Below are 12,209 nucleotides of genomic sequence, written 5' to 3' on the forward strand. Positions count from 1 at the left end.
TTCCATGTACCGCAGGCTACCTAGACGACGTGGTTGTGGGTGGCAAGAATGCCGCCGAACATCAGTGCAACCTACATGCAGTGCTACAGCGGCTCGAGGAATTCGGATTCACAATCCGGCCGGAAAAATATTCGTTCGGCCAACAGCAATTCCGATATCTGGGTCATCTTTTGGATCGTCATGGACTCAGACCAGATCCAGCCAAGATTCAGGCCACCAAGGATGTACCGCCGCTGAAGGACATCACGGGAGTACGCTCCTTCCTGGGTGCTATTAATTACTACCGGAAATATGTTCCCAACATCCGAGCTCCCAGGTGTCCGCTAGATGAGCTCCTGAAAAACACAACGGCGTTCGTATGGACGCATGAGAGCCAGCAGGCGTTCAACAAATTGAAAGAAATTCTATCGTCGGAGCTTCTTCTAGCACACTATGATCCAAGGTAAGAAATAGTCGTTTCAACGGACGCCTCCTCCATCGGTATTGGGGCAACGATCAGCCACAGGTACCCAGATGGCTACGTGAAAGTTTTCATGCATCTCGAGCGCTTACACAGGTTGAACAGTGCTACTCACAAATCGACCGAGAAGGGTTAGCGATAATATATGCAGTAACGAAGTTTCACAAGTTTATCTTCGGAAGGCGGTTCTACCTTCAAACCGATCATCAGCCACTGCTGAGGATATTCGGGTCCAAAAAAGGAATTCCGGTCTACACAGCCAATCGACTCCAGCGGTGGGCACTATCGCTGCTCTCTTACGATTTCTCTATTGAGTATGTTCAGACTGACAAATTCGGTAACGCTGACGTATTGTCCCGCCTCATCAACCAGCACACCAAATCTGATGAAGACGTGATCATCGCATGCACCACTCTGGAGGAAGACTTGAGGTCAGTAGTCATCGATAGTAGTAATCAACCGCCTCTCATTTTCAGCATGGTTGAGAAAGCGGCGGCGTCCGACCCGTCTTTTCGGAAAGTTCATCGTTCCATCCGCGATGGCTGGCCCAAATCAAGGTCAGAAATTAATGATCGAGAGTTGGCTCGGTACTACGATCGTCAAGAAGCTCTGTCAGTCGTTCAAGGCAGCATTATGTTCGGGGACAGACTGGTAATTCCGACTATGTTCCGAAGGCGGTGCCTCATTCAGCTCCATAAGGGCCCCCAGGCATACAACGAATGAAGGCGATCGCACGCAGCTTCGTGTATTGGCCGGGGTTGGACGACGAAATCGTTAACTTCGTCAAGGACTGTAGACACTGCGCATCCGTAGCGTGGTGCCCACCAAAAGCGGAACCGGAGTCGTGGCATCCGACAACGGCTCCTTGGCAGCGGGTTCACGCCGATTACGCGGGCCCTCTGGATGGAGAATTCTTCTTACTTGTCATCGATGCGCACATCAAATGGCCGGAGATCTTTCCAACTAGCAAGACGACATCGAGCGCTACTATCTGGCTCATGCGCAAACTGTTCGCCAACAAGGGCATGCCAGAACTTCTCATGACCGACAATGGTTCGCAGTTCAAGAGTGCTCAATTCGACGATTTCTGCTGCAAAAACGGCATTCGACACACAACAACGGCCCCATACTATCCACAGTCGAACGGTCAGGCAGAGAGATTTGTCTACACTGTAAAGCGGGCCATGAAAAAAATCCAGGAGGGAGAAGGCTCGATCGACGAAGCATTGAACGATTTCCTTCTTACCTAGGGAACCTGCATATTAGAGAAATGACAAGACACTCACCGTTAAGGCAACTGTCAACATCAAAACGGATAACGGCAATGTAAAATTATACAACTCGCCCGTTTTGATGTTGACAGTTGCCTTAACGGTGAGTGTTTCGGCGTTTCTCTGGTGTATAGGCTGACTATTCTTACCTACCGCACCACACCAAATCGAAACGTCCCTGGCGGTAAGTCTCCGGCAGAAGCGATGTATAACAGGCCGCTGCGAACATCGCCAGACCTTCTACGACCACCGTCAAACCTGGAACCATCATCAAACCGTCAGCAGACGTCCAACAGGCGGTCTTTCAGTCCGAAGGCTTGCGTGTACGCGAAAATATATGCCAACAACAAATGGTCATGGTTCCCTGGGACCGTAGTAGAGCGAATCGGTTCGGTGATGTATAACATCTGAGTGGACAACCGGAGAATGATCAGATCTCACATTAACCAGCTCAGACAACGAGCCGAAACAGCTACAAAAGTGCAGAAACAAGGCATACCACTCAACATCTTGCTCGACGAGTGGAACCTGCCCGTAGCAGCATCTCAAGTTGCGGAGTTTTCGGAAGCGGAAGAGCTTGAACACTCACTATCCACGCTAGTTGCTCCATCACCTTCTACACCAACTATTAGACCTGCAACAGTACACACTTAATTTATCTCGGCAAACTTCCCAACAGCTGATCAAGTTCGGCGAAGTTTTTAACAAATGCCAGCAATATATTTTGACGAACATTCAGCAAATATATCGATTTACCGTAAACCAGCAGGTATTAAATTTCGTTTGCCGAAGTGCTTGAAAATTTTGCCGAAAATTTGTAGAAAATTTCGCTGAATTTGTCAGCTGTTGAGTTCTCGGCAATAAAATCTAAGTGTGTAACATCCTCTTCGTCATCAGCGCCGGCGGCATTCGAGACTACGCCGAATATCACATGATATCGCCAGATGATATCGGATATCACCTCGAGCGTTCACATTAAAGTGAGCTGATATGATTTGACATTTGCTTTGGTAATTGAAAAGAGAAGAAAACGAAAACAGGTCGAAACTAAAACAAGACAACAAGAGCAGTGGGATTAGGATAGAGATGTCAGTGAGTTGGCTCGCACCAACGCGAACTCTCATATGCAATTTTCAACATGTGCGGGATGAAAACAGCAAAAATATTTCCTTCCTTTTTTCCTGCATGCAACGCGAAGTGCGAAATTTGTTGGGGTTGCGTCAAATGTCTATTGGCCGTGTTGCCAACTGCTTGAAATGTGGTTATTATTGGTTTTTCGAACATGATATCCGCGATAGCATGTAGCCGAGGTGATATCCGTTGACAGCTCGATTGTATGGGATATCAGGTAATATGGATGGTGATATGGCCTCGATAGCACGAATCGCCTGATATCAGGTGATAAGCGGTGTAGTGTGAACGGGGTATTAGATAATATCACCGAGTACGGTAAAATGAATGACCGAGATTTCAACAGCTGAGATCTCGGTAATACATCAAAATACCGAGATTCTGTAAAATCAACAATTGACAACTTGTCAAACTTTAACGAGTTTCTCGGTAATATTTTACCGGGACTCGGAAATTTCAACTGTCGAATTATTACGAAAATTTCGGTAAAATTTACTGAAGTACGCATTTTGCGATTTCTCAGATAAATCCAGGAAATGATGAAAACGATTAATTATCCGTATAATTTTATTAATTTTGTCAAATGATTAAACTTATTAAAGCATTGGTAGAAACAGGAGGGTGGTGTTGCTTCCTGAAAAAAAAACAACATCCATCACTGCAACTTCCATCCTGCGAAGCGAGTCATTAACCTACAAAATTGAGTAAGGAAAGAATTAATTGTTTTCTTTTAGTATTATGTTTGCAATAAACACAAACAAGATCTGAGAAATAATATTGTATACTTACTCAACATTTTAGGTTAATCTGAATATTACAGATTTCTTCGGAATGATAATTGACCGCGAAACCTGTTCCTTTTACATCTAAACCGAAACACGAACAAAACTGATAGTGATGCTTTCGTTATTTTGACAGTTCCATTTTTCGGAATCTCGGTAAGAGCTTTTTTGATTCAACGAGATCTCGGTTAAATGATGTCAAGCTTCCGAGGTACGGTATTTCAGTTTACTGAACTCGGAAATTTGCTGTTTTACGGATCTTTTCGGCAAACAATTTTACGGTATTCCGGTAAACACATTCGGTTTCCGATTTCTCTGTAATTTTATTACGGAACAATGGTAAACGAAAATGTTTTCAAGTAGTTCGGTATTTGCTTTATGCCTTATTCAGACTACGCCGGATATCGCCTGATATCGCCAGATGATATCGGATATCACCTCGAGCGTTCGGATAGAGTGAGCTGATATGATTTGACATTTGCTTTGGTAATTGAAAAGAGAAGAAAACAAAATTAGGTCAAAGCTAAAACAAGACAACAAGAACAATGGGATTAGGATAGATATGTCAGCGAGTTGACTCGCACCAACGCGAACTCTCGTATGCAATTGTCGAAATGTGCGAGATGAAAATAGCAAAAATATTTCCTTCCTTTTTTCTCGCATGCAACGCGAAGTTCGAAATTTGTAGGGTTGCGTCAAATGTCTGTTGGCCGTGTTGCCAACTGCTGGAAATGTGATTATTGTTGGTTTTCGAACATGATATCCGCGATAGCATGTAGCCGAGGTGATATCCGTTGACAGCTCGATTGTATGGGCTATCAGGTAATATGGATGGTGATATGGCTTCGATAGCACGAATCGCCTGATATCCGGTGATATGCAGTGTAGTGTGAACGGGGTATTATATAAAGCCTGTATTACACGAGGGAATGTGCTATGAGTTATAACATCGAGTACAACATAGAAACGTCAAATCTAATGTTTTCGCTTTTTTTCTGTTTTCTTCCTGGGTTTGCTATTGATACAAAACTCTCGTCGTTCCTTTTATTTTCGAACGGAAAGCTCATATATAAATTTTAAAGAGATTTTTTTACTTAGATTACATCATTTTATTGGATAATAACCAGATCCACTGTGTCTACTTAAAAAGTGCAGGGGCTGCCCCAACCAAAATAGCAAAATAATGAAAACAATCCGACCGACATTGACGTTTTTCTATCAGGTTTGACGTTTTCGTATCTTCGATCTTTGACCAATGGTCAAATTTATTTGACACCATGATTGTTTTTTGCCCGTGTTTGCCCCTTAAAAAAATTGGAGAGTGACAAACAATTATCATTGACCAAACATTTATCTGTTAAAAAGTGACAAATCTCGACTACTTTGTGATAAGGTCGTATGTCTAAACGTAAATAAAACGAGTGAGAGTTATATCCCTTGTACTCCGCAAACGTACACACTTAATTTATCTTGGCAAACTTCCCAACAGCTGAACGAGCTCGGCGAAGTTTTTAACAAATGTCAGCAATATATTTCGACGAACATTCAGCAAATATATCGATCTACCGCGAACCAGAATGTATTGACATTTTGTTTGCCGAAGTTCTTGAAAATTGTGCCGAAAAGTTGTAGAGCATTTCGCTGAATTTATCAGCTGTTGAGTACTCGGCAATAAAATCTTATAGCGAATTTCTTTATTACACCAGCTCACCTCGTTTTGACCTGGAAGTGCACTAACTGCTGTCAAAACCCTTCTTTATTCGCTCGATTTCGACCCAGTTTTGACCTGCCGTGCTGCCCGAGGCGCACTGTAAAGTTTGTAAGCTTCAACCCACCACCGCACGTGCTTATTTCGTAAACAATTATCTGGCATCTCTCTCTTACTTGCGTCTTAAATGGCGATGACGTTTCATTATTCCTCGTCAATTTTGCCCGCACACAGTGGAATAAAGAAATCCGCTATAAGTGTGTAAATCATCTCTCACTAGTTTTGTTTTTGTTTAGACATACGACCTTATCACAAAGTAGTCGAGAAATATTTGACGCTTGGTCAAAGAGTGTAATACAGCAGGCAAGTTTTTATCTTCCATTTAGTACTTCTTTTTGAGCAAGGCGTGATTTCCGCACCATTGCAATATATCACAATGTATGAAGAAGTAACACGCAACCTAGCACGCAACCGGCAAAAACTGATTGACTTTACTACCACTTGCTTGGCGCCGAACTAATTTTGTTTTGGTAGATAATGCGTAGTATGTTGCTATATGATATTCATATACTTATTATTTATTAGAGATAGACCTTAGCACATACACATAATCAAAACTTGTGTCTCAGTTCCAAAATTCTGAAATTTTTGATTCTCTGTTCAGTTGCAAGTTCGTATCGTTAAAAACATTTGGAAAAATAGGAAAGATGTTTCCTGTTCGTAATATTACTTCGATTGCACCACCTGCCATTCGGTAAGTCACTATGGCGTCTTGGTAAATATTTGTTGAACTTGAATTCCAAAGTTCTATCTTTGTTTTTTAATTACGTAACACCGATGGCTCAGCTACAAATGCAGGTGTAAATAAATATCATTTTTTGTTATCACACTTGCACTAAATACTTGGGTAAGAAGTAGGATGACCGATAAAAGTAGGTATTTGCTAACGGTCCTGTTAAAGAACCAGAGCGCAGAGAATTTTTAAAATGAATTCTCATGAAACTTGAACTCGAATTAACGTTAAAATAAAATTTTGGGCTAGTTACTTAGCTGTATTGCTTAATACTGTATTTGAGCTTAGTGATAACAGACACCAACAAACGTAATATAAATTGAAAACAAAAAAAAATGTAGAAAGCGATAGTAGGCAAATCGTCAGCTGATTTGTTACCGGTTGCAAATGATTGCCCCAGTATGGAATCATTTCTCACTGAAAGAAGAAGAATTCTTATGTCTAGTATGAACCTTTTCTAAGAATAAATGCTAAAAACTAATCCATTATTGTTAAATACAGTACAATTCTGTACTGTCTTCCTTATGATCAAAAAACGCTTATAATTTAAAGGTTCTTAGGAACAACTACTACCAAAAGTGGACTATTCTTACTTTTCAAAATATATTGCCACAAGAAATGCGCGAAAGCCAACATGCTCGTGAAAATACAAAAACTTCTGTTTGTTATATAATTTGTTACAAAATAGGTTCGCTCGAATGTGCACTGGAGCAATAGGTGACCTGGGATCCGGAGCTGGAAAAGGTGGCGGTGGTGGTGGCGCTATTCGCGACGCCGGTGGTGCCTTCGGTAAAATGGAAGTTGCCCACGAAGAAGAGTTTTTCTACAAAAAGGTTGAGTCTGTTTTGCTTAACGCCCTTTTTGAAGTTACATTGTTTAATATTATTTTTTCAGCGCCAAGAACAGTTGCACATGTTGAAGGAGAAGCTAATCGAGAAGAAGGATTTCCACGCTGAATCCATTAAGCATCACGAGGAAGCCATTGCTAGTCATAAGAAAGCCATCGAAGAGTTAAAGAAGGAATAAACATAACATATCAACTATGCATGAATCCATTGTGAGTGAAGCATTTTATTTTTTATCTGTGGAAAATATTGTTTGCTTAGATATCGACCTATTTTCTGTTTAGATTGGTCAGTCAATAACTTGTGAATAAAAAATACTTTCCGATAAAAAGTTTAAGTTCTATGAAAAACCGATATGTACCGCGACAGCATATGACGACAGTTTAAATGTTTGCATACCTATCCTATAATAATTAACAAATTTCAATTCAGAGCAAAATGTGTCGAATGCAGGTTTGTTATAAATGTTCTTGCTTATGACGAACTTTCAAAGTGATTGAAACAGCTAAACAGCTGCATATTTCCTATTGGGTCAATCAGAAATTTTATTATTTCAAGCATGGGACTAGCACAAAATAATTTTTTTATCATTCTAGCGTTTCAATCTTATTATTTAAAACAGGTAAAGCGAATACTTAGCCACTATCGAAAAAATGTGTTCGCTGTCCCGTTGAAATGTCCATATGGTCGGTATGTGAATGAACCCTTACTTTTGTTGCATGTGAAAATATGGCAATTTTACTGCTATCCGTACAACAAATGTCAGCAATATATTTTGACGAACATTCAGCAAATATATCGATTTACCGTAAACCAGCAGGTATTAAATTTCGTTTGCCGAAGTTCTTGAAAATTTTGCCGAAAATTTGTAGAAAATTTCGCTAGATTTGTCAGCTGTTGAGTTTTCGGCAATAAAATCTAAGTGTGTAACATCCTCTTCGTCATCAGCGTCGACGGCATTCGAGACTACGACGAATATCACATGAAATCGCCAGATGATATCGGATATCACCTCGAGCGTTCACATTAAAGTGAGCTGATATGATTTGACATTTGCTTTGGTAATTGAAAAGAGAAGAAAACAAAATTAGTTCAAAGCTAAAACAAGACAACAAGAACAATGGGATTAGGATAGATATGTCAGCGAGTTGACTCGCACCAACGCGAACTCTCATATGTAATTGTCAAAATGTGCGAGATGAAAATAGCAAAAATCCAAGTATAGATGACAGTTCTAAAAGGTATGCTATTCACGTCGATGCATTAGTATTAGTGATCGTTATGAAGTTTTTCCAATTTTGTATGAAATTTGAAATGATTTTGCATTTTAAACTAAACTTTTAAAACATACTTTCCTGAAAAGTTATAGAAATGATGTTGAAACATGTTTTATTTATCAATATTTATCAATTTGCCGGTAACCTTTTTGCACTTTTCGTTTTTTTCTTGTACTTTCATAGCGCTTCTAAATAGAGTCGCTTATGTTTCATACAGTAACAAAAGTCATGAGCTATGACAATGACTAAGATTATGCTCCAACTATTAGGAATATAGCATTTTTATATATTTTATTTCGACATATTGTCGCAATTTTCAATCTAAATCAATATCAATTTCTAGTGTGTTTCAACTGGAGATTCACTCTCCAACCAAACAAATTAGATATAAAACAACATAAAACGAGAAATTTCCAAAAATGTTCTGAATTCCATACAAAACGCGAAATTTTTCATAACGAGATTTGTTTGTGTGCGTGGATAGACAAAAATGTAGCATACCTTGTAGAACTGTCATCATACTTGGAGCAAAAATATTTCCTTCCTTTTTTCTCGCATGCAACGCGAATTTCGAAATTTGTAGGATTGCGTCAAATGTCTGTTGGCCGTGTTGCCAACTGCTGGAAATGTGATTACTGTTGGTTTTCGAACATGATATCCGCGATAGCATGTAGCCGAGGTGATATCCGTTGACAGCTCGATTGTATGGGCTATCAGGTAATATGGATGGTGAAATGGCCTCGATAGCACGAATCGCCTGATATCCGGTGATATGCAGTGTAGTGTGAACGGGGTATTATATAAAGCCTGTATTACACGAGGGAATGTGCTATGAGTTATAACATCGAGTACAACATAGAATCGTCAAATCTAATGTTTTCGCTTTTTTTCTGTTTTCTTCCTGGGTTTGCTATTGATACAAAACTCTCGTCGTTCCTTTTATTTTCGAACGGAAAGCTCATATATAAATTTTAAAGAGATTTTTTTACTTAGATTACATCATTTTATTGGATAATAACCAGATCCACTGTGTCTACTTAAAAAGTGCAGGGGCTGCCCCAACCAAAATAGCAAAATAATGAAAACAATCCGACCGACATTGACGTTTTTCTATCAGGTTCGACGTTTTCGTATCTTCGATGTTATACTCTGTCAAATGTACAGCGAGGGATAGGAAAAGGCATTCCCTCGGTATTACACTCTTTGACCAATGGTCAAATTTATTTGACACCATGATTGTTTTTTGCCCGTGTTTGCCCCTTAAAAAAATTGGAGAGTGACAAACAATTATCAGTGACCAAACATTTATCTGTTAAAAAGTGACAAATCTCGACTACTTTGTGATAAGGTCGTATGTCTAAACGTAAATAAAACGAGTGAGAGTTATATCCCTTGTACTCCACAAGCGTACACACTTAATTTATCTTGGCAAACTTCCATTTCGCTGAATTTATCAGCTGTTGAGTTCTCGGCAATAAAATCTTATAGCGAATTTCTTTATTACACCAGCTCACCTCGTTTTGACCTGGAAGTGCACTAACTGCTGTCAAAACCCTTCTTTATTCGCTCGATTTCGACCCAGTTTTGACCTGCCGTGCTGCCCGAGGCGCACTGTAAAGTTTGTCAGCTTCAACCCACCACCGCACGTGCTTATTTCGTAAACAATTATCTGGCATCTCTTTCTTACTTGCGTCTTAAATGGCGATGACGTTTCATTATTCCTCGTCAATTTTGCCCGCACACAGTGGAATAAAGAAATCCGCTTTAAGTGTGTAAATCATCTCTCACTAGTTTTGTTTATGTTTAGACATACGACCTTATCACAAAGTAGTCGAGAAATATTTGACGCTTGGTCAAGAAGTGTAATACAGCAGCACAGAACGGAAGGTCATCTGTGATACGAAAACTGCTAAGTGCTCAGTGAATTTTGCAGCGCTCCCTAGGGGTGGAAAGAACGCTTTTTACACGGAAAATAAACAAAATTTATACTACTTTTATCGAAATCAATCAAACACACTGGTATAAATCTGTCGGCGAAAACACTACAGGTTAACCCTGCTAAGCATCTGTAAGAAGGAAAACACATTATTTCTAGGGGCTTGACAACTTCATTTCATGAAAAATATTTCGGTAATGGTTGATATATATATTAATATTTATCATTTATTTATCACATTAACTACCCAACCATAGCGTATAGGACATGGTGAAACGGTTTGATGAACAAGTAGGCACGAGCGGGGAAGCGTTTTTTTATTTTGTACGGTTGAAGACGAGGCATCACCAAGCGACAGCAAATAACTTTTTCTACTTGTTAGTAGATTCTTACTAACTAAGCAAATGAAAATCGCAAATTCATGTGTTTCAAGTTGTGAATTGCTTCTAAAATGAATGAATATCAGTAGCAAGGTATGTAGCTTTACCGGATTTATAATTTGAATGCATCGAAATAGTATATTATAAGATGCGATGAATTTTGGTCATCGGTTGTTTTAATAAACAACTTTAGTCTTTGGCATTTTTTTGCAATATAGCCGGTTGTACTTTTGACATACCGTTTTACTATGTTTCTATACACCAACATCACAACAACGATAATATGACTTCAAAGAGTTTTGATGAAACTAGAGGAGTGTCTGAAAATGCAACGATAAACACTTAGTAACAATGAATACAATCGAATTTTGCTCGTTGCACTAAATTCGTAGCCCAACTAGTGAAGGACTTTCACGCGTTGGGTTGAGCTATCCAGGTTGCAAGATGACACCGGTTGTTTCTTTTTGTTAGGATTACTAATCACCTATTGGGTTACGCAGTGTCTTGCCCCTAGCATTCTTCAAAACAGCTGACTCAGATACCGGCATAGATGATTGTAGAACTGTTCCTTTATTGTTTTTCAGTAATCTACTCCTTTTAACTGTGAAAATAATCAGATTATTAACACGAGCTACATAAAGTGAGAGTCGCATCTTTTGTTTCAAGTCTCTAATTACCATCTCTTTTAGAGTCCTCTTAAAGAATATTCGTATATTACGTAACGTGAAATATGGCAATTTTCAAAACCCCCATCAACTAAGTAACGCAAATTTGCATGGTGGTCTTATGCAGTGTAACACTTCGCTGGATACCTTTCCTCCACCTCTCCCCTGAGCGCGTTATGTATTATACAAATGTTTCCATATATGAACGAACGCTAGAGGTAAGGCACTATTGATATACAATGGTGATTCGCTTACCGGTTGCTCCTTAGTCGGGGGTTTGTTAGTTGGGCCCTCATCCATCTAAAAAGCGCTTTTATGTCAAAATGGAACGACATTCAAATGCATGCAAGAAACCCGAAAAGTGAATAAATAATAAAATAATTTTTTTCTACTCGTACTTAAGTTTATTTGTCATTGATTGTTGATGGATACCTTTGATTACTCGAAAAAAATGACATTGATTACTTCGGAGTATTCTCAGGTTACGACGCATTTCGAAACCCCTTGAAACGAACCTCTTGGGATCCTTTTTTAGTGTTCTGTAAGGTTGTCACTTTCGGTTGTCAGCAAAGATACCAGATTTGTCAGCAAAACGATGATTTGTTTTGAATAGCAGGTATGTGCGGTTTTTTCCAATCTCCATCCCGCATAATCAATAACCATAAACGGATGATAACCCATATGGTTTAACGATACCCCATACAGTCGAAACTATATCCCGAACTAGTTGTTAGGCACGTTTTATGGTTATTGATTATGCGGGAAGGTTAACTACATTTTTTCCCTATGACTTTCTCAAAATGTGTGCAGATTTTTACTGATTTCTGCCTGCTCGAGCGCATTTTTTCGAATCGCGATTAGATTTTTATCAGATTTAAAAAAAAGACTGCACAATGAAACCGGTACCTCTTACAATCGCATTATTCGTTGCTCTAGAAGCTAACCTGATTTTAATTAACCT

At 39.4% G+C, this 12,209-nt stretch overlaps 2 protein-coding genes and 1 long non-coding RNA gene across 5 annotated transcripts; 2 read left to right on the forward strand and 1 right to left on the reverse strand.

Moving 5' to 3' along the window:
- The first annotated feature begins 1,179 nt into the window (after nucleotides 1-1,179).
- Nucleotides 1,180-1,710, forward strand: LOC129728341 (uncharacterized protein K02A2.6-like). The gene has a single exon (XM_055686778.1). It carries the CDS (start codon nucleotides 1,180-1,182, stop codon nucleotides 1,708-1,710), a length of 531 nt encoding a protein of 176 aa, XP_055542753.1.
- Nucleotides 1,711-1,839: 129 nt separating this feature from the next.
- On the reverse strand, nucleotides 1,840-6,398 carry LOC129728713 (uncharacterized). 2 transcript variants are annotated; one of them, XR_008728654.1, is made up of 3 exons: nucleotides 6,256-6,398; nucleotides 3,652-6,198; nucleotides 1,840-1,989 (listed from the first exon to the last, which is right to left on the reverse strand). It is a non-coding gene; the product is annotated as an uncharacterized LOC129728713 (long non-coding RNA). The 2 variants fall into 2 exon arrangements; XR_008728653.1 differs by lacking the exon at nucleotides 1,840-1,989 and adding an exon at nucleotides 3,424-3,554.
- LOC129728712 (ATPase inhibitor mai-2, mitochondrial-like) lies at nucleotides 5,915-7,327 on the forward strand. Of its 2 annotated transcripts, none has more exons than XM_055687166.1 (3): nucleotides 5,915-6,106; nucleotides 6,834-6,978; nucleotides 7,040-7,327. In XM_055687166.1, the coding sequence occupies exons 1-3, from the start codon at nucleotides 6,060-6,062 to the stop codon at nucleotides 7,169-7,171; spliced, it is 324 nt and encodes a 107-aa protein (XP_055543141.1). In that variant the 5' UTR covers nucleotides 5,915-6,059; the 3' UTR covers nucleotides 7,172-7,327. The 2 variants fall into 2 exon arrangements, with proteins under 2 accessions (XP_055543141.1, XP_055543142.1); XM_055687167.1 differs by lacking the exon at nucleotides 5,915-6,106 and adding an exon at nucleotides 6,456-6,589.
- Nucleotides 7,328-12,209: the final 4,882 nt, after the last annotated feature.

This window comes from Wyeomyia smithii, chromosome 3 (assembly GCF_029784165.1).
Source record: "Wyeomyia smithii strain HCP4-BCI-WySm-NY-G18 chromosome 3, ASM2978416v1, whole genome shotgun sequence".
NCBI classification, from domain to species: Eukaryota; Metazoa; Arthropoda; class Insecta; order Diptera; family Culicidae; genus Wyeomyia; species Wyeomyia smithii.